Genomic DNA, 22,458 nt, shown 5'->3' with positions numbered 1-22,458 from the left:
ATATGTGATAAAGTGAAAGTGAGCGATGGGTGACTGTTAATTATTCATAAATGGGTTAGAGATTTCCGTGGAAGACATTTTTATCCCTCTAATAAACAAGTAATACTAATTTAATGTATAATTACAATAATTCAACTGAAATATCTCATTTATGTAACCAATAATGTAATATTATTGTAGCCATTTGCGAGAGCGGCGAAAGTTCTGGTGCATCAACGCCCGGATCTGAGAAAGAAATAATCATAATGGGCAATTCCGCCGGGTTAACGCAACACCCGGTCAGGCAAGGCGTCATGGATTTCCTGAAAGTCATTGTCCTAGATTCTTTATCAATTAGTGTGTCCGGAAAAGTTTCACCCGTGAGTACATTACTATATTTAAGACTAAAAATCTACTTTATTTACAATATTACTGTTTAGAATTGGCGAAAATATTAAATAACAAAAAAAGTAAGCCTAATTTTTGAGATTTATTATGGCCAGTTGTTCCAGTAGTATATCTTGAATATGGCGATCATTGAATAATAGGATAGTTTTTTAATATGAACAAATTATTATTTAAGAAAAGGTACAGTATTGATTAAAACTACCGATACACTTTTTTAAGTTTGTCTCACTTATTTGTTGTACAACACGAGTGTTTTTAATACAATACAGTAGGTTTTTATTAAACAAGTAACTATACAAAAATACTAATACTGAAAGTCGGCTCGACCGTTGGTTCTAGAGCGCAGCACCAGCCACTGACTCAGTGCCACCATCAATGTTTTGTACGCCATGTAGCCCCTGCTCCACGCCAAGATCATTCTTTTATAGCGTAAATATTGGGAATTTTTTCGTTTTATTTGCGCACGTACACTGCACTATGTAATTAAACTACTGATTAATAACTAATGGAGAGTTGATGGATTTATGTTTTAATTAAATTATGTATTTTAATAAATAAAAAATAAAAAAAATTTAAACGCTGTGGAGTAAGTATCAGTGGCTTAATAGGATTAGTTATTAATCACTGGCTTAATTAATTGCTTTCTTCACATCTATTTTTTTCATTCATTTTTATTTCTTTTGTTATGCTTTAAAATACCAGACATTTTGTGTTACAGCTTTAAATCATCCATAACACAATATACATTAATATTGGTGTATAAATCGTCTAACATATATACCTATACATATATCACCTATCATTTTTGCACTGTAATCGTCATCCAAGATTCGTCTTTTATATTAGTACATTACATAGCGCCATCTAGTTTTAAAAAGCAAAAGTTTTGTCTATCTGTTTTATTACCTTTTACGGCTTAATGACTGACTGGATGTTAATTAAATTTGACATGAAGGCCGTCATATTACGAAGATGAACGTTGGCTATATTTTATATCATTAAAAGCAGATTGAGTCACTCTAGACTGCTAGTATTTATATACAACACCTATGTGCATTGGCCACACAATCCTGATGAATGTATGGCCTTACAGTAGTCAACCATCAGTAATTTTAGAGTTATGTTTATTCATGTAGATAGACTTGGAATTCATTACAGTTATTCAATAATTAAGGCACTTGTTACTGATCTGTTAAAGGTCATCGATCTTGTTCTCGACGCATCGCCAGCGAATTCGACTAGTCAACAACAGATTGAATATCAGACTGAAGTACTCACCACTTTAATGGAAAACTTATTAAATACAGAATTGTTTGGTTCCGAATCTAATATATCAAATGTATGCTATTTAGCTGCGAGGTTAGTTGATAAACTTTGGCAAGGGCAACTATCCAGAGATCCTCACGAGGTATGTACTATATGAGGTGGATATATAAAAAAATATTATGTACTATAGTAAATTCTTTGTTTTAATTTTCTAAGTGTCTAAACTGATAAAAATGTTCCAGGTTTTCGATTTTATTGTGAAATTAGTTACTCAGGCGAAAAAGAAATCGTCAGTGATATCTCTAGAAGGACTGCACCATTGTCTTAATAGAACCATATTGTTCTTACTATCTCGGTCTACAGATTCTATAGCTGATCAAATGTCAGTACTCGAGGCGTTACATAAGCTAACCACCAATAGGTTAGTCAATATTTGACTATATGTTGTTATGTATAATTTAAAAATTGCTAGATCATGTATAATAATATATTTTTATTTAAAAATAGAAATAATTAAAATAGTTTTGATAGCTACTTTTTACCAAACTTTTTAAAAGGTGGTGATGACACATTAATATTTATATTTTTTTTAGGTTACTAATTTTCGGTGCAGGAAATCACGAACTAGAGTTCATTGGATGTCTAACATATTGCTTAGTACAGTTGAGCGCGAACATGAAAATAGCGCTAGACTCTCATATGCGCACAACATGGCACGTGAATCCCAGCGGAGACCTCGAGTCCAGGGACGATAAGCTGACCACTCATCAAGGTATCTGAATATCTGAGTATAGTGTACAGTCAATTCTTGTTTAAGTAGCTTCTTATATGAGTCGTATTATTACTAATGATTATGATAGGACGTTAGTTCAGCGCGTGTTGTACAAACAAATTTATTGCTACACCCCCGTTGAAGGCCCGTCTGCTTCTTGTCTAACTTGAGGATACTGTCAAGGCTGTCATACCATTAAATTTAGAAGTACCTATAAACTTAGTATGTGTGCACGGATATTTGATAAGTCTGAAATATCCGTTCATATGTTTAAAATTTGAACAAACATATGCACATGTGCGTAGCTCAGTCTACATGCGCAATGTTCAATACTAAGCTGAGTATGAACATTCATGTATGGCTGATATGTGTTGGAAGTATTTTAAGTTATGTTTAGCGGCGGAGTGGGATGATTTCTCTTTATTATCCTTATTATAGAATGTTTTTATTACTATGGTTGCAAACGAGCATACGACTCCACTGATGGTAAACGTTACCGTAGTCAATAAATGCCTGAAACACCAGGGCGTCACATACGCGTTACTGACCTTCAAGACTTCTTGAGAAAGTCCATGCTGTAAGCTGTCGAGAAAGCCTGGGCCGGTAGTTCATTCCAAAATCTAAGGGTACGCAGGAGGAAGCTCCTCTGAAACGACACCGTCCGAGGCCACTTAAAGTGATTTTAGGACCTTTACATAAACTAATATGTACAAAAATATAAAAAACTGTTTTTTTAACCACAAAGGGTATTATCAGGGTATCATTATTACTACTATAAGTGAGGCAGGAATAACTGATTACCGCGAATGGCGTTCTCTTTCTACATTCGTACGTTCTACTTTAGAATGGAGAGGAGTGATTAAAGTTGCGTTAAGTTGAGTTATAAATGTACGTGTGGGCGTTAGGTCGCAACCTGATGGGCGGCGCTGCGCGGCGCGTGTGGGAGGAGCTGTACGCGTGCAAGAAGCCGGCCATCGAGGAGGTGTTCAAGGTGACGCTGGCGGCGGCGGCCGCGCACGCGCGCGCGCCCGACCTGGCCGCCGTGCGGGAGCAGCTGCTCGACCAGGCGCACAGGCTCTGGCTCAACTACATCGACGCCGAGCGCAAGGTCAACACTACACCGGACACTCACTACCCTCACTCTACTCATTCTATCACTACTAATAAGGATGTCATAAATTTGTACAAAGTTTAAACAACAACCAGTGTAAACAACACTGGTTGTTGTTTAAACTTGGTACAAAAGACATACAGTTACATACACACATACAGTTAGTAGTAACGCGGCCATCGAAACTAAGGCGATGTGCTAAAACGCTAAACCACCGACGCCGTCATATATGAAAAAAAAAACTAACTTAAAGAATTCGCTATTTCATGTCTAGTGCTGATTGTAATAGAATACAATAAAAATATATTATTTTAGAGCATATTTGCAATAATTTAGTAACATTTTTTTCCAGGCGGTTTACCGAGTACCGTGGGAACTGCACAATCAGATACAGTCTAAAATACAAAAGGTGACAGGAGGGCTGACTCGCCTAGCGTCCAGAACGAAGGTAAAGAAGGAGGAATCGGCAAAGCAACGCCCACATCCACCTCGGGAACATGCCCTCGCATACATGCAGGATCACGTGCAGCTGGTTAGGTAAATATTGCACTATATTGTTCTTACAGTATTTTAAGATTGTTTGGCTTATATATAATATTTTTACTATTTAAATTTTTGCTGCTGAAAATGGCTCTAAATGTGGTTTTTAATGTTACATACATGTGTGTGCTACCATAAGATTATAAGGCCTGACTAGTTAAAAGTTAAAATATAGAAATATAAAAAGAAAGTTAATTTAATATTTTATGTTATTATTAAGATTCTAATACTGATTACTACTACACAAGTGGTAATCTGTATTATAAGTTAATAATGATGAAACTTATAAATTAACGATCTCGATGGTCTAGCGGTTTAGCACTCTGCTTTAATTTTGATGGTCGCGGGTTCGATTCCCCGCGCAGTACAAACATTTGTATTCATGAGTGTTATTGTTTGTATCGATCCGCATATTTTCCATGTATTATGCAAGTTTTACAAAAAAAATATCTAAGTATTTATATCAGTCGTCTAGCACCCATAACACAAACTCTACTTACCGGGGGACTAGATGGCGTTGACAATTGTCCAGGGTTATTATTATTATAATTTAAATTAAGGTCTAATTTCGACCACTAGTTATTGTAAGATATATTTAAAGAAATATATCTGGTCGCGGACAGACAAGCATGGGCAAACGCACGCGCAGCAGCAGGCGTGACGGGAGCGCACACGTTGCGAGACGTTCGCGCCGAGTGGGCGGCCGCGTGGCGGGAACTTACACGTGAAAGGGCTCTTTGGGGCCCGCCCCGCGCCGCGCCCCTGCACAAGTGGCTGCTCGATTCCACCGAAGGCCCGTGCCGCATGCGTAAGATGCTTCGCCGCAACCACCTCTTCTACCTGCACTACCCGTACCGCCCGCATCTGCAACATCCCGACAACGTACGTACTTACACTACATTATATGTTCTGCAGTTTAACATATGTAAAATAGTGTTTTATTTGATAAGTTGTTGATATAAACTGATAATTTTATTTGTATTATAGTTTAGTTGTTGTGTTGTGCTACCGTAGATATTTGATTATATGTTATAAACATGGTAAAATATCTACATATGTTTAAATTTGGAATAAAAATGTTCTGACGAAAACTAGCTGCACAGGAGCATCCTGTGGGCAAACACTGAAATGTACTTTCTTTTTTGTGATTTCATCAAATAATAATCTAATTATTTATTTTTGTGTAACTAAAATAAAAAATTAGCTGACGGAATATATAATGACATGACCGTCACATATATATGAACAAACACGAATGTCACGTCATTGTGTAATTACCGTTGTACCCCTAATATGTTGGCATGAAGGACTAAGATCTAAATAAAACAATTTAATGAATGAAACATTCACTTCATTTTACTTCCATCTAATTGTTTCTACACCAAATTTTCTTGAATACCTTCATGAATTATCGTTAAAATCTTTTATGTTATTTTAATCCTAATTAAACAAATTTACAATTTATTTTTTCAAACAATAACTTTACTTTTTAGAAACAACTCAAGTACAAAGTGGCTCAGAGTTTAGACAGCAAAGAATATTACAAGATGTATCAACAATGGCGAACATCTTCAACTAATTTGGGGGAGAATGACTTCATAGACCCCGCTGATTTGGAGACATATGAAGAGGAAGTTGCGAAGTTTGTATTACTATTGAAATAATTATTATTTTATAATTACCGGTATATCTGTAAAATGAGATAATTAAAAGTACTATGTTATTCCTGACCAATACTGAGCCTGCTTTTACCAGCTAATAGAGATAATAATAATAATGTGGACTATAAACAATGATATAGTTTACCATCACTATATTTATATGTCAATATATTTCAAACTAGAGAAAATTGGTTAACACGGCGCGATGCTACAGTGGAATGTAAGTTACGGTCGAAACCAGTGAATTCATATAACAGTATCCGTACCTGCTATCATTACCTTAAATAAAATATACATTAATTAAGAATTTACTATGTTTCAAGTAACAGGGATTCATCATTGGATGTAGTCAACGAGGACGGCTCACCTTCGGACTTAGTCAGCAGTGGCGTGGTCAGCCGTGGTGTTAATCAAACATCTGGAGAAGGTACCTCTCAAGTATACTGCTAGCTATCATCACTTAACAATAATAGTTATTGCTTAAATATTGTTAAATCATGATTTCGAATTTTTTTATAATTTATTATTTGATAACTTCTTTATGTTAACTTCTTGATTACACAATACCTCTATATTGTTTTATTATCTGCTACTGTTTTTCATGGACTAAATAAAAATATTTTGTTTCATTATTTTAGCAAATGAAGATGGTCCTGACAATGAAGATGAGGATGAGCCACCACAACCGCCGCCTGACAACCAAACTCTGTTACGACTACTAGAACATCATGAGAAGGTGAATATATTTTCAAACACAGTCCAACAATCCATGTATACATCTTATTTACTTTATTAAGAAAACAGTTGTTAATTTCATAAATTCGTCCTTATTGTCTTTACTAGTAAAGTAATTTTTTATATATCTGGTAATAGAGCAAGTGATAATTTAAAAAAAAATTACAGATCTCTCACATGTTCCGCTGTGCAAGAATACAAGGTCTAGACACTACAGAAGGTTTATTATTATTTGGTCGAGAACATTGTTATATCATTGATGGTTTCACTTTACTCAAGAACAGAGAAATTAGGGATTTAGATAGTTGTCCTGACGACTACGAACCTATACTACCCAGTCAGGGCATTCAAAGGAGCAATCAACGGCAATGCTCGAAATTTTTATATGAGGACATACGGTGAGTTTTATATTAGTAGAACTAGTTAAATATAAGTTATTACGGATTTGTTTGCAAACCGATTGCAATGAATAAGTACTAAATGTCAAGGCAATTCTCAGTTTAGTATGCAGAAATTATTTTAGTGGTCTCATGTCAAATATTATTTTAGTGGCCTCGGTAACATAAGTGCGACATTATATATATATAGGTATAAATTTGACTTATTTATGATTATTTGTGTACTTTATAAAAATGACGAATTCCTTTTATTAACAGCTCTTGTTTTTTGTCATAAACAGGGAAGTACACAAGAGACGATATTTGTTGCAACCGATTGCACTGGAAGTTTTTTCAAGTGATGGCAGAAATTATTTACTTGCATTTCCGCGAAAAGTGAGAACGAAGGTAAGCTTAATGTAGTAAAAAAAACATGTTTATAATTTACTGTACAATAGAACCATAACTAAATGTAGGCAAGAAAATGAGAAAGACTGCGCATTTTTGTAATCGATATGAATTATACAGATGCCAGAAAGAAATAATACAAAAAATAGAAAAATTCAGTCTCTCAACTTTGCGCGCGCTGACTTTCACGCGCCTGATAGCGCGTGAAAGAACGTGTCTTGTAAAGAAAGCTAATCGTATTATTTTGGTTGGTTTGCCATGTTATGTAGGAGTGGTATAATGTGTGGCTTATTTGAGTGGTGTTGTGACGCAGGTGTACAGCCGGTTCACGTCGCTGGCGACGGGCATGGCGGACAGCGCGGCGGGCTCCGTGGCGGGCCAGAAGCGCGGCGTGGCCGTCGAGCAGCCCGCCGGCCTGCTGGCCACGCTCATCGGGGACACCTCCGTCACGCAGCGCTGGCTGGTCCGTATTACTATCACAGTTTTATGTTATACGGCCAAATATAAATATGTATATATGTACATAGGTATTTATGCATAGTAGATTAGTGTGTATTCGTATGTACGTATTAGGTGATGATACCGGTCTCTTACTGTATATACATACATCCATGTGTCTGTATGATTAATTTACTATATTTATTATGCCATTATATTACTACTATACGAGTGAGGCACTTTTTATAGAGATAGCATAATATTGTAATATATATTGTACCTTAAACTGTCCAAGTTTAGATAAATTATCATTTATTAATTTAATTTGAATTATATTTCTATTATAGCATACTAGTTACAAAACAAAATCCTTTTAGTATTTTCAAAAACTTAAGGCGATGACACATAGAAACTAAAGCTTTAGTCTATCTTTTTATATAATATAGACCTAGATATTTATTTACATACTATTTTTTGTTTCTTAGCGGGGTGAAATATCTAACTTCCAATATTTGATGCACCTGAATACTTTGGCTGGACGATCCTACAATGACTTAATGCAGTATCCAGTTTTTCCATGGATACTAGCCGATTATGATTCATTAGATCTGGACCTAACAGACCCGGCCACTTTTCGGGACCTAACTAAACCAATGGGAGCTCAAAGTACAGACAGATTGGAACAGTTCAGGAAAAGATATAAGGTAATATATATTTTTGTTAAAATACACAAAATTGCTATAGAAAAATTAAATCCAGCTATTAAAGGATTATAAATTCTATCTTCACATTTTCTTATTACTCTGTAAAACATCAAGTGGTACTTTGGTAAATGGAGTTGTAATTGAAATTGACGAGAAACTTTTACTGATCTAATACATATTATGTTCATTTCAATTTACTAGAAAAGACAAAAATTCTCAATTCTACAGTAATATTTATTGTTCATAAATTTTATATAAAATACGCATTTAATTATGATGATTCCATAAGACAAAATAACAGTTGATTTCTTTCGATTTTTTTTGTTGGATCTTGAATCTCTTCTATTATATGCCTATGATTATATATACTAAAAATGATGGTGTTTCACAAGCAAATTCATGCTGGCACTGCTTATTGGCTTCGTTATGACATTATTACAAATTGAAAGGAATGGGACGACCCACACGGGGAGACGCCGCCTTACCACTACGGTACCCATTACTCATCCGCTATGATCGTGTGCTCTTATCTCGTGCGAATGGAGCCATTTACGCAGCACTTCCTGCGGTTACAGGGTGGACATTTCGATCTAGCTGATCGGTAAGCATCTTCCTTTATTGATAAATATAATTTAAAATAATATATTTTTCACTGTTTACTCCGGTTTCCGTGCTCTGGAAAAATAGGGAGTATTTGCACTGCCGCAATCTGAACTTGCTGAAGTGAAGGTTTCTAGTGCATTATTTTGTGCATTATTTCAACACCTGACGACATGTTTAGTATTTATCTGTATATAATGGGGACTATCAGTAACTAATATTTATTACCATAAAAATATTTTTTACATATTGTTAATTACCAAATGGATAGAGTAAGAAATAATTTATTAATGACGGTTTACATGAATTCAAAATATCCCCACAGAATCCTTTAATCCCGTCGGGTATCTTGAATATTGTTATTATTCATATTTGTTTTATATTTTATAAACTATGTGTAATAAATGTATTAATGTTGAATTATTGCATCGTTCAATTTTGTTACAGAATGTTTCATTCCATAAAAGAAGCGTGGAATTCAGCATCGCGACATAACATGGCTGATGTTAAGGAACTCATACCGGAATTCTTTTATTTGCCCGAATTCTTGGTCAATTTAAATAACTTCGATTTGGGTAAATATATTTTTTGTATTAATATAATAACGAATAGTAAAATAAAACGTCTTTAGAGAATAAGAAAGGATTATAATCTACTCATAACATGAACATAAGTGAGAGGGGGTGTACCACAAGGTTTTAGACCTGTTGCAATTATAAGTTAAAATACAGGGAAACTCAACCGTGTCTCTTGTAAAACATGACAAACTTTAATTTTTTCGTTGTACCGTGCCAGTCATCCGCTTTATTCTAATATGATGTCACGACTTAGCAAGATCTTCCACCTTATTCTGAAATGGTGTTATGACTCGGCGACCCGCGCCAGTTCTTCAGTATCATTCTTATATGGTGTCACGACTCGGCGACCTGCCTAAGTTCATCCGGCTTATTCTGATATGGCGTTGCGCTGCAGGCTGCAAGCAGTCGGGCGTGGCGCTGGGCGACGTGGTGCTGCCGGCGTGGGCGCGCGGCGACCCGCGCGAGTTGATCCGCCTCGTTGTGATGTCGTGTTGTGTTGTGTGTCCGCTGCAGGCTGCAAGCAGTCGGGCGTGGCGCTGGGCGACGTGGTGCTGCCGCCGTGGGCGCGCGGCGACCCGCGCGAGTTGATCCGCCTCGTTGTGATGTCGTGTTGTGTTGTGTGTCCGCTGCAGGCTGCAAGCAGTCGGGCGTGGCGCTGGGCGACGTGGTGCTGCCGCCGTGGGCGCGCGGCGACCCGCGCGAGTTGATCCGCCTCGTTGTGATGTCGTGTTGTGTTGTGTGTCCGCTGCAGGCTGCAAGCAGTCGGGCGTGGCGCTGGGCGACGTGGTGCTGCCGCCGTGGGCGCGCGGCGACCCGCGCGAGTTGATCCGCCTCGTTGTGATGTCGTGTTGTGTTGTGTGTCCGCTGCAGGCTGCAAGCAGTCGGGCGTGGCGCTGGGCGACGTGGTGCTGCCGCCGTGGGCGCGCGGCGACCCGCGCGAGTTGATCCGCCTCGTTGTGATGTCGTGTTGTGTTGTGTGTCCGCTGCAGGCTGCAAGCAGTCGGGCGTGGCGCTGGGCGACGTGGTGCTGCCGCCGTGGGCGCGCGGCGACCCGCGCGAGTTCATCCGCCTGCACCGCGCCGCTCTCGAGTCCGACTACGTGTCGCACCGCCTGCATCACTGGATCGACCTCGTCTTCGGCTACAAGCAGCAGGGCCAGTCCGCGGTCGATGCCTGTAATGTCTTCCATCATCTCTTCTACGAGGGCAACGTCGATATATACAAGTGAGTATAATACACACAAATATTGTAGATATGTTTAGTAGTTTATATAGTCAAACGATCCCTATTCGTTCATATCATAGTAGTGTAAAAAACTACAGTAGTTTAGGAAAAGCAACCATTTTTTAAAATGTCGACTACTTCGTGATAGGACCATTCTAGGATGGAATATATAGGTGTGTATTTAGTTTATGTTATCTACAATTATATTCTTTCTTTTTTTCGTACGACATGTGGTTTTCACATGTCTGTTTTGGCTGTCTTGTCTTCTAATATCTTACTTAATATCTATCTTTAATATGACAACAATTCGATGAGAACAACGGTAAACTTGTTACGATAATAAATCTGTGTCTTTCAGCATTGATGATCCACTGAAGAAAACGGCCACTATCGGATTCATAAACAATTTTGGTCAAATTCCAAAGCAGTTGTTTAAGAAAGCGCATCCTAGCAAGAAAATGTCACAGCGTAGTTCGACCATTCTGGATCCTAATAATATCATACCATCGCAAGGAATCACTCCACCAGAGAAGCTATTTTTCCATAATTTGGAAAATTTAAGGCCTTCTTTACAGCCTGTTAAAGGTTAGATTTTTTTTTAATTATCTCTTTTCAAAAAAGTGCACCGAGTAAGAAATAATTTCGCGAATAACTTCCTAACTATGAGCAATCCTTATAATTGAACTAACAAGTGTCTGAGGCGTATAAAATATAATTAGTGAGCGTGTTACATCAAAATAATAACTGCATTCTATAATTACATTATATCTAGGTAACCGAATGGTCAAGGCTAACAAACACTGTGTCCCATAAAATCCTAATTGACTAATTTATAAATAAAAACTCGCATTTTGCAGAAGTGAAAGGTCCGGTTGGTCAAATTCTCTACACGGATAAAGCAATACTGGCCGTGGAACAGAACAAGGTGCTAATGCCTCCGTCGTACAATAAATATGTGGCGTGGGGCTTCGCGGACCACTCCCTCAGGATTGGTAACTACGACAACGATAAAGCGGTGTTTGTGTGCGAGACGGTCGCGCAGGCTTGCGGCGAGATTGTTACCTGCGTGTGTCCGTCTGCTAAGACCATCGTTACCGCGGGCACTAGTACGGTGAGTGTTTAGTATTTATTACTAAATGGACACCTTTATAATGTACATGGAACCGTGAACAAAATTAAAAGTGTATCTTTAATAAAATGTTATAATGTTGTAAATTATTAATTCTTAATGCTATCAACAAGTAAACTTTCGTTGCTTCTCATAGTAATAACAACTAATAAACATGTTTCATTGTCGGCTCAGTTCCGTGCACCCATAAGAGGCTGATCTAGACAAGCCGGGGGCTCGTTATATTATTTAGTCAGTTTATGATCTCTCTTGTAATTTTACGATGATTCCAACCAAAACTCGCAGCGTGTAAAGGGGTTGAACGGGTCGGATTCGTCGGTTTAATCGGTTTATGATCGCTCTAATAATGTTACAATGTAAATAGTATTGTAAGTGCGCGTGGTGCTCGTGCAGGTGGTGACTGTGTGGCAGTACTGGGCGCGGCGGCGGCGGCTGGCGGTGAAGGTGTGCCTGTACGGGCACGAGGAGGCGGTGACGTGCCTGGCGGCCAGCCCCGCCTACAACCTGGTGGTGAGCGGGTCCCGCGACGGGCAGGCCATCGTGTGGGACGTGGAGCGCGGCGCGTTCGTGCGCCAGCTGCTGCCGCCGCACGCCGCCGCCGGCCCGCCGCGCGTGCCCGTCTCCGCGCTCGCCATCGACGACCTCACGGTGACGCCTCTCACGCCCCTTAAACATCTCAAACCTCTCACATCTCGCGTACACACACACGTATATATATATATATTATAAATTTATTGTGGCAAACCAGTCGACACTTAAATTAATAATCAAATATAACCTGTAGCGCGGTGGTTATCCTCATCACCGTAGCGTTATATATGTTGTGACGTGATGAGGTGTCGCTACTTAATATATTATTTATTGTAGTAGGTAGGTAGTGAGTATACCGGTAAAATGATTGCAATATTTATTAGAGATTATTAAGTCTATTGGTAGTGCTACATGGTTTATCAATAACGCGTCCAGTCGACGCGGAGTCGGGACGTAAACTGATTTTACACTTAACTTAAATCTATATTTGTGGAGATGTAAACTAACGGAAGGGTCTCAAGTGTCGACAGAAATATTACAAGTGTAGACACAAACCAATCGTTAATGAAAGAACCGAACAGTGCCGAAAGTAATCATACCTAATAAAGTGAAGTAAAGGAACCTCCTCTGCTAGTCTAGAAAACTCAAACAATGAATCCAGAAGTAAAATAATTTATACGATGACTAGACGACGACTGTAATGAAAAATTATGATGTGGTACAGGGCGACATCGCGACGTGCAGCGGCAGCAGCGTGTACGCGTGGTCCATCAACGGCGAGCTGGTGGGCGCGGCCGACACGGGCGGCGGCCGCGAGCGCTCGCACCAGGTGCTGTGCGTGGCCTTCAGCCAGACGCGCGAGTGGGACCCGCTCAACGTCATCCTCACCGGCTCCAGCGACGGCGTCGTCAGGGTGAGCGCCACTCGCGATACGTGTAGGCCGCAAGGGTCGACGAATAACATAATAACAGTCGGGATAGAAGAATAACACTATATTATAAAAATATTAGCTGACCCCGCAGACGTTGTTTTGGCATATAAATTAATAGTGCTATTAAAAAATAGGGCTGGGTGATAGAAGGGTGACAATTTTGGATTTTTTTTTAATGCGACATAATAAAAAAAATATATATATAAATATATACTCTTTAATTTATCTCTTTGATTTTTTTATGGAATTTATATAAATTTACTCTTTGTTAAATACATTTAATAAAATACCTAGTCATTCTAATCAATCTATGAAAAAAATTTGCTTATTGCAGATGTGGTCAATAGATTATGTGGCAGAAACGGTGGAAGATCAAAATGAGAGTTTAGAAGCTGTTAGTCTAGATCCTGAACCTACCTCGATAGATATAGACAAAGATTTAGATGAACATAAACTTTCTGTGCAAGATAGTGAAGACACTAAGTCAGAATATGACGCGAAATCCGAGAGTGAAATAAAAACCGAAGATATGGAGCAAACTGACCGAGAAGCAGCTATAAAACGGGTAGAAGAACTAGTGAAACAAATGAGTTTATCTCATGAAAATGAAGGTAAACATTGTTTTAAATATTATCACATTTTGTTAGAGTATATGTTGAACATATCTAATGTTCAGTGTTGTAATATTGTCATTGATAGTATATTTTATTTACTCTGTATCATATAATAATATATTTGTATATGAGATATGTAAACGGATGTTTGTCTTCCTGAGATATTTATCTTAAAAGCAACATTATATCAATAAATATTAGCAATGTGGTATAAATAGTAAACATATTTTTCTCCAAACAATTGTAATTCAAATATTTGGTCCTCCCGAACATTTCCTGCTGTTTCTGACATTTGACTGTTTAATCAATTTAGCATTATTTAGACAAAGCTGTTCAGTCACACTTAGTATTAATATTTATACTAGTATTATAATTTGTAGGAAATCTCACTAAATCAGGATCGGAAAGTTCTTTATCTGATGCATGTGAGACCACGAGTGCGAAAGAATCCGCTCGGCGGCACGAGGAGAAGGATATTTGTAGTGATAATGAAGATCCACAGTATTCGGAGGAGAAGGAAGACAATATAGACTCGTGCGACGAAGCGAAACAAGAATATGATAACGAGAAAGACTTAGATATCGAAAAGGACACTATAAATAGGAGTAAACTACAGAAGCAAGGGAATGTCGTGCTCAGGAGAAAATCAAAGGGGAATCCCTTGTATCGTAAAAGTAGGTTCAATTTATCGATTTTACTAGTCTTGCATATATGTAGAACTATGTAATGGGATATATTTTTATGAGTTCAATTAAAAATTCAATCGCACGTTAATCTATACATCTATACATATAAATAAAATTGGAGTGTGTGTTTGTAATATTGAAATAACCGTTTTTTACTACATGCATATGAATCTAAATACTGTACATACACCAGAGTATTGTTTTTTTTTTCCAATATTTGTCTGTCTGTTTGTTCCGGATAATCTCTGAAATGGCTGGACCGATTTGAACGGGACTTTTATTGACAGGTAGCTGATGTAATAAAGAGTAAATTAGGCTACTTTTATTTTAGAAAAATTCATATATTTTAGAACAAAAAAGAAATTCCACGCGGACAAAGTCGCGGGTACAGCTAGTAAATGTATTGTGCAAAAAGAGAAATTTCTTTGTGTTCATTCTGAAACTTTTCCACTTCCACTTCGGGTCGTCCGCTGGTCCTTGCGGACCGCAGGGTGCGGGCCTCGAGCAGGGCTCTTTACCCTGGCGTACTGCTAGGGTGAACCACCCCAGCGTAATTCGTTTACCGGCCGGCCGGAGGGCGTCTGCTTTTCAGCAGCCACCTGTAGCCGTTTTGTGGCGGGGATCATACTTTTTGCTCGCCGAGCCGGCTTAACGCGGCCACGTCACGCAAGTGACGTGATCACTCGGTGGAGAGTAGGTCGCGAGTGGCGTCCGGTGGGCGCGCGTGTAGGGTCCCGTAGATGCATTTGTCGCCCGCTGTCCGCACGCGAGAACATCGCGCGCGTCAACCGGACGACGAACTGGTCCACCGATTGGACCTTGAGGTCACGGGCGATCACGTCATTGCGGACGCACCGTCCGGTATCAGTGCACAGACGGAGGGCGTCGTTTTGTTGGACCTGCAGTCTCCGCCGCTGTGAGGCCGAGCACAGTGCGTTCCATGCGGGGGCGGCGTATGTGAGCCGCGAACGAATGTAGGTTTTATAGATCCCTACCTTCGTTCGCAGCTGCAGCCTGGATTGTAGGACCGGTTGCAGCATTGCGCGTGCGGCCTTTGCTTGGGTAACGGCCCGGTCCACCTGCGCCGTCACGCGCAGCGACCGGTCTATTTTAACCCCTAGGTAACGCACTGTGCGTTCCCATTTTATGGGGGCCTCTGAGTGTAAGGGGCGGCGGATAGTGGCACCGGCTGCGGGTAAGTAGCGTCACCGTCTTGCCCACGTTGACGGTGGTGCGCCACTTATCCAGGCACTCGGGGAGCAGATCCAACAACCGCTGCATTTTGCGAGCGGCAGCATGGGCTCGGCGAGACGATGTGAGAAATGCACTGTCGTCGGCGAATAGAGCGAGGACGACATCTCTCTCTCCCTGTCGGAGCTCATCCCTCAAGGTGGGGATGTCATCTGTGTACATCGCGTAGAGCGCTGGCGATATGCAGCAGCCCTGCAGGACTCCGGCGGCGATTGGGCGCGTGGTAGAGTCACAATTCTCGACTGAAACATAGAAGCTCGGGCCAGAGAGGAATGCGTCCACTACCCTCACGTATGCGCGCGGCGTGCTCGTGTCGAGCAATTTCGACACGAGGCCATCGTGCCAGACACGATCGAACGCCTTCTCTATATCGAGAAAGACGCCGACCGTGAAGTGGCCACGATTGTGCTCGACACCTAGGTGGTGGAGCACGCGCGTCAGCTGCAAAGTCGTCGAGTGGCCGCCTCTGAAGCCGAACTGCTCGTCGCGAGGCGTCAGTGTCGGCCTCAAGCGACAGAGCAGGAGGCGCTCGAACGACTTTGCTACGTGCGAGACCAGAGTGATTGGCCGGTAGCTTGCCGGCAGGCGCTTGTCCTTGCCGGGTTTCGGGAGAACTATGACTCGCCCCAACTTCCAGCTGTTGGGAAATTGGCCGGTCCGGAGTATGCCGTTGTAGAGCCTCGCTAGACTTACTAGGGCTCTAAGGGGTAGCTGTGCGAGCGCTGCGGTAGTGATCCCGTCCGCTCCGGGCGCTTTGCGCTTCGGCAGGCGGCTGACGAGCCGCCTTACCTCGCCGGGCGAGATGAAGCTCATTTCATTGACGTCCGGCGGCGGAGCGGTACGGAATTCACCGGCGGCGGAGCGGTATGGAATTCACCTCTGAAACTTCTTGGCATTTCATACTCTGTTTAGTCTGACGTAACTTTAACGAAGAATGATATGGAGTTGATGGCACAGGTGGCGGCAGTATCGGCGAGTCGTCGGAGTCTGGTTCGCTAGAGGGCGCGGCGGTAGTGCAGGTGGGCTGCGGGGTGAGCGGGGCGGGCGGGGGCGCGGGCGAGGGCGGGTTACGCGCCAGCAAGTCGGACACGAGCCTCACGGACTCGTTCGTGCTCGTGTCCGCGCCCGCCTCGCCCGCCGCCACCTCCTCTACTACGCGGCAAGCACGCACCAACGCACAAGGGCAAGCCGATGCAGGTCAGTTTACCAGTTTACTTTTTTTTTTATTGATTAGAATGGCAATTGAACAGATGAACTAACTACCTAATGAGAAGTGGAAACTGTCGTACACTACGCACGTTATCACATGCCTCTTGTTCTGTAATATCACTGCCTTATGACACTCCAACGGAAACATATTTTACAAATCAGTGTGCTTTGCTTAGTAGCTGAAATAGGTAAGACAGACGATTTTTTTACAAAGTCTAATCTTGGTAATTTTTATTAATCAATTACACGCAAATAATAATGCATTGAATGTTTTTAATAAGTATGCAGTATGGTAGACGAAGTTTGGCATGGGTACCTCTGTCTTACCTATTTCTGTCATCTAGCAATTTGCTTGTGTCTTTCAAAGCGTGAAATATACGAACGACTTAGATGTCATGCATTCAGCTAGAATGCATGACATCTAAGTCGTTCGTAATGATATCCATTGTAGTACTATTCATGAATATACCCAGCGGTTGTCACTGTTTATCAGATGGGCTTGTATTTATTAGTTCACTCACAACCAACAAATTTTATGTAGACAAGCAAATAGTCTCATCGCACGTCAGATTCAAACGACCAAAATTACGACGGCCTACTAAAGTTCAAAGTTCTAGCAATGTCCTCAGAGTAAACTCGGCATGAATTGACGTTCAACCGGTTAATAATTTTCATATGTAAAACTGTAAAGCCCAGCTGCTGTCAACTGCATTATAATAGTTAAAAATTATAAGTCGATATGTGGCATTCGTGGTGTGCAGGCGTGTGTGCGGAGACGAAGTGGCGTCGTCGGCTGGTGCTGCGCGGCAAGCTGACGATGCACACGGCGTTCGAGCGGCGCGACAACGCGTGCCCCGCCGCCGTCACCGCGCTCGCGCCCGCGCGCTCCGGCCGCGGGCTCGCCGTCGGCGACGCGCGCGGACGGGTACGTACCGCGCCGCCACCACCATATATAGTAACGAGAGATGAAGTAGCGTGACAAATATATAATAATCCTCCTAGACAATTCACTCGACGTCATCTCGTCCTAAGGCAAGCAGAATTTGTGTTACTCTTTGACATCACAATGCTTACCTTCATTCCCACTTTCAACCTTTTCATGTCTTCAATACGTCAGTAAAATCACTGACACAACTCATAGTTTTGATGTAGGTTCTTAGATGGTCACCTTTTCAACAACAAACTACTAGAAAGGGTAAAGCGATCAAAAAGTTTGAGAAATAAGTACTGCTGTAGATAATAGTTACTAAATTACAGCATATTCTTATTATACATTTACTTTGGCGAAATGCATTTGTTTTTACCCATGTGCAAGTAATGTCTTGTATAAGTAACGATTGTGAAGGAAGATTTATCGGCTTACTTTAGCACTTTAGGACTGTTATGTACATTTGATACAATGAGTATATTGAATTTTACTACTTTTATACTTATTGTGTTATCACAGATATTCCGTTGGTCGGTTCCGGACATGTCGAGTTCTTCTGGAGCGAAGGGTGGTCCAGCGGACCACTGGATACGTGACGATACAGCTCCTTACTGCACTCAGTGTCAGGTTCGTAATGCAATTGAAAATGATATGTTTTGATTAATATGACAGTTTCTGTCAACAAAGATGAATTTACAATATTCTTAATACAATACCAATTAATAAAATAATAGTTATAGAACTGCTTGTGTGAACGACAATCAGGTGTACATAAAAGAAACCTTAGCTAGCTGTTACCCGCGGGTATGATAAATAAATTTATTTTCATTGAACAGTTAATGAGACATTTCAAGTAACATAGAACGATTGCGTTGCCACATTTTCCTCAGATCTCCGACAACAGATGACACAAGGGTATTGAATTGACTTTGAACTTGGAACGGGGTATATTTTCGTAAAGCTAAAGTGTAGGTATGCAAGTTAAGGGGCGTATAATAAATGTATGCACAATAGGTGCGGTTCACGGCCCTGGAGCGGCGTCACCACTGCCGCGAGTGTGGCGCCGTGTTCTGCGGACGCTGCTCTCGGTACGAGGCGCCCGTGCGCCGCCTGCGCGCGCTGCGGCCCGTGCGCGTGTGCCAGCGCTGCCACGACCACATCCACGCCGCCAAGCAGTAGCACGCGACGCCCCAAAACTCACACTACTCCACGCTCCGTGCCCGCACACTCCCCTCACTTCGATCCCCCGTCCAATTTAAATGGGGATCGACATTACGACGCCCTGAGCCGAGGTTAGAATCGAGTCGTATCCGTAAGGCGGAAGTTGACTTCCAGCCGCTCCCTATTCCGGTGAAGCTGTAAAGGCCAGCTGCGGCCAACAGCTTTAGAGTAGTCCGAAATAAAGAAGCCGCTGATAAATAGTCGACGCACTGCGTACTATACGTACACAAAACAAATACACTCGTCGATAAAATATACGAATAAATGTTATTATTGCAAAATATATTGTATTGTCAGATACGGACACGGAATTTTAATACCGTTTATACCACAAATTACTAAGAAATAATATTTATTATTTATACATATTAAATATATGTTCCTTAAATTTAATCACCTCGTAAAATAAAAAAAATATTCGTCATTAATAAAAAATAATATGATATAAAATATATGTGTGTTGTATGTATTGCCACGATTATCACACTTAACATAAGGTATATACAAAAATTACACCACTTTTGTTACACGTAATGTTGATTTTTTTTTGTTTTGCGTCGTTAATATTTAGTATCAGGCTATATGTTACGCCCCACACGCAGCAAGACTTGCGTGTGATTCGTATAGTGCAATTTGAGAAGGGGTGAATCATCTCACTTGTACTTGTCACTCTTTACAAAACACGCCATTTTTAATTATTTCAATAAGTACCTACATAAGTGGTAGTCACACTATAGGAATGACATCCATAAACTTGATCGACTATATGGAGCTCAATTTTAACTTGTGCGTATTAAATAATTTGATGTTATATCTAAAACAAATCACAAATTAGCGCCGAAAGTGGAAACGCCGGACGTAACCACTAGACAACTGATGCTGGTCCATCAATTTAAGAAAAAAATTGACTACACTAATTGTAAATTAATTTATTCGTTTTTTTATAGCAATGTTAATGAATATTACAAAAAATATGGAGATGATGTCCATGACTTACGGCGAAGTTGAATTATCTTACTTTATAATATTTCATCATCATTAGCTAACTTTTATTCATAATTATGACAAATTAGAGAAATTGATATGAAAATGTTTATATTAATGTAACAGAAATAGCAGCTTGTATGTCTGTTATAAATAGACTTGTTGGTAAATTTAATATCCGTTAAACATGCATAGTTCATTCCTTTGTAGTGAATATTAAAAATAAAGAAAATAGTAATGTAAAGATTAAATGACAGATATATTACTATTTTTAAAGAGAATTGTGTGCCCCATTATGTAGATTATATGACATGACTAATATCATGACATAAGTCATGACAAGGCATGCGACGTAATTAGCTAACTTAAAAGATAATGATTCTTTGATATAATACAATTAGAGTATAGTGCTTGGGGTAGCAAATATATAGTAGAAAAGAGTGAGAATACTGTAGAACCCCTTTGCCGTGCAAAGATTCGAAATTCGATAGCTAAAGCTATTTGTAAGATGCTTGCTTTTTATACCGCAGCTAAAATATACTCATCAGTATTTCATCATATTAATAACAAAAATATAATTAACATGATATATTTTACAATATTATAATAATTATTATCTATGACATTATAAGGTAATAAAATAAATTCTGTTCCAATTACGGAGAATACAATGCCTAGCTGCTTTTTATCTAACTTGTTTTTTTTTGTTCCTATTTATTTATACACTCACCAAATATTTAAATGTATTCCATTGTTTATTACAAAACATATTGTTTGTGGGTTTAATCAGTAATATGCTTACATTTATTGTAGTTTAAAAAATATAAAAGACATATTGTCCTGATATTGACATAGTTGACTACTCTTAAAAAACCAAAATACATTTTATTGCTTCTTATATGAAACATATTTTACTTTTTTAAAGAATTTATAAGTTTTATATTCATTTATACGATTTGTTGGTCTATTTATAAACACTTCCCATTGAAATTTATAAATTGTAAATATATACTGTAATATTTCTTGAACAAAATTATTCTTATTTGCTTTGACTAGCTGTTTGTAAATTATTAATCAGTATTAGTATTGTAAGATTATACTGTGAAAATTGATTTTATTATTATTTATTGAAGATCTCAAAATTCGTAACCTTCAATGAGTTTGTGATTTATAAATTATGTTTTCTGTATTCTAAATGCCGTGTTTTTTTTAGAAATGTGATAATATATTTTGTTTGTAAGAATAATAATAATTTTAAAAACGAATTCCAATTATGAATGGAAATTAATTTTTTAGTCGAATATAGTTATACTATAATTTACTAGTCATATTGTGTATACTTAAGTCTTTAGTTTGATTATGTGTCCTCAAAATTAATATATTTGTTTTGAAGTAAATAATTGTGATTTAATATAATGTTCACAACTATGATATTAATTTGTTATTAAAATTATAGAAACTTTGCAAATGGAAACAAACCTGTAATTTGTGATGTAACATTATTGTACTCACTTCATTGTACTTGCCTTTAACAGAGCTAACCAAGAATAAACAACTTACTAAACAGGACTGAAGTTATATATATTGTTAATTACAAATTGAAGAATATTACCAGCGAAGTATGCATTTGTAGATGACATTCCTAGTCTCAATTATTAGATACAGCACTGAAAAACAAAACAAATTAGGCTAGATATAAGTGGGCAGCTAAAGTTGATTACTAAAGAAAAGGTTGCTCAAGCAAACATAATGCAGTTTATTTTGTTGCATCCATTACTTCAGAGAATATGTCAGTACATTGTAAAGTGATATACTTGAACCTGTATCCTTTTGAGTAGAAGTAATTATCTATTTTGCATTTTAATGTATGAATATGAACAAACCTAGTTGTCACCCACCGGGTACGTATTATTAAAATTATTTAAAGTAACAATTTTAATGCAAGCTTCAGAAATCACAAATGTCATTAATTAAATTACAATTGAAAATACAAATTATTAAATAAAGTCATTCCAACCTAGTTTTCTATATTTGTAAAACTAATAAAAAATTATGAAATACTTATGAAATTGTAAAATGAATATTGTCTTGGTAGTATACAACTAAAGCTACATTAAATTAGGGCTTTATTGTAAGTTGATGTTTCTCTAGTAATCAGATCTGTATTGTATAG

At 39.1% G+C, this 22,458-nt stretch overlaps 1 protein-coding gene across 1 annotated transcript in view; it reads left to right on the top strand.

Annotated features, from left to right (window-relative positions):
- Positions 1–19,415, top strand: part of LOC131842094 (WD repeat and FYVE domain-containing protein 3) — a 37,600-nt gene extending 18,185 nt beyond the window's left edge. Inside the window, exons 28-55 of the mRNA XM_059190598.1 lie at positions 181–359; positions 727–816; positions 1,586–1,795; positions 1,896–2,074; positions 2,247–2,425; positions 3,331–3,533; positions 3,889–4,073; positions 4,700–4,958; positions 5,570–5,718; positions 6,061–6,164; positions 6,376–6,473; positions 6,641–6,870; positions 7,152–7,257; positions 7,571–7,720; positions 8,181–8,399; positions 8,849–9,000; positions 9,447–9,574; positions 10,567–10,801; positions 11,160–11,386; positions 11,659–11,912; positions 12,324–12,578; positions 13,186–13,374; positions 13,727–14,003; positions 14,387–14,680; positions 16,901–17,140; positions 17,914–18,077; positions 18,600–18,707; positions 19,095–19,415. Coding sequence (XP_059046581.1) covers positions 181–359; positions 727–816; positions 1,586–1,795; positions 1,896–2,074; positions 2,247–2,425; positions 3,331–3,533; positions 3,889–4,073; positions 4,700–4,958; positions 5,570–5,718; positions 6,061–6,164; positions 6,376–6,473; positions 6,641–6,870; positions 7,152–7,257; positions 7,571–7,720; positions 8,181–8,399; positions 8,849–9,000; positions 9,447–9,574; positions 10,567–10,801; positions 11,160–11,386; positions 11,659–11,912; positions 12,324–12,578; positions 13,186–13,374; positions 13,727–14,003; positions 14,387–14,680; positions 16,901–17,140; positions 17,914–18,077; positions 18,600–18,707; positions 19,095–19,259 — 5,228 coding nt within the window. The 3' untranslated portion in view covers positions 19,260–19,415. The remainder of the gene's footprint in view (positions 1–180; positions 360–726; positions 817–1,585; positions 1,796–1,895; positions 2,075–2,246; positions 2,426–3,330; positions 3,534–3,888; positions 4,074–4,699; positions 4,959–5,569; positions 5,719–6,060; positions 6,165–6,375; positions 6,474–6,640; positions 6,871–7,151; positions 7,258–7,570; positions 7,721–8,180; positions 8,400–8,848; positions 9,001–9,446; positions 9,575–10,566; positions 10,802–11,159; positions 11,387–11,658; positions 11,913–12,323; positions 12,579–13,185; positions 13,375–13,726; positions 14,004–14,386; positions 14,681–16,900; positions 17,141–17,913; positions 18,078–18,599; positions 18,708–19,094) is intronic.
- The last annotated feature ends 3,043 nt before the right edge of the window (positions 19,416–22,458 follow it).

The sequence above is a fragment of the Achroia grisella genome, unplaced genomic scaffold, assembly GCF_030625045.1.
Source record: "Achroia grisella isolate CSIRO2021 unplaced genomic scaffold, CSIRO_AGI_Agris_v1 utg204, whole genome shotgun sequence".
Classification (NCBI taxonomy): domain Eukaryota; kingdom Metazoa; phylum Arthropoda; class Insecta; order Lepidoptera; family Pyralidae; genus Achroia; species Achroia grisella.
This window is presented reverse-complemented; position numbering and strand designations above follow the sequence as displayed.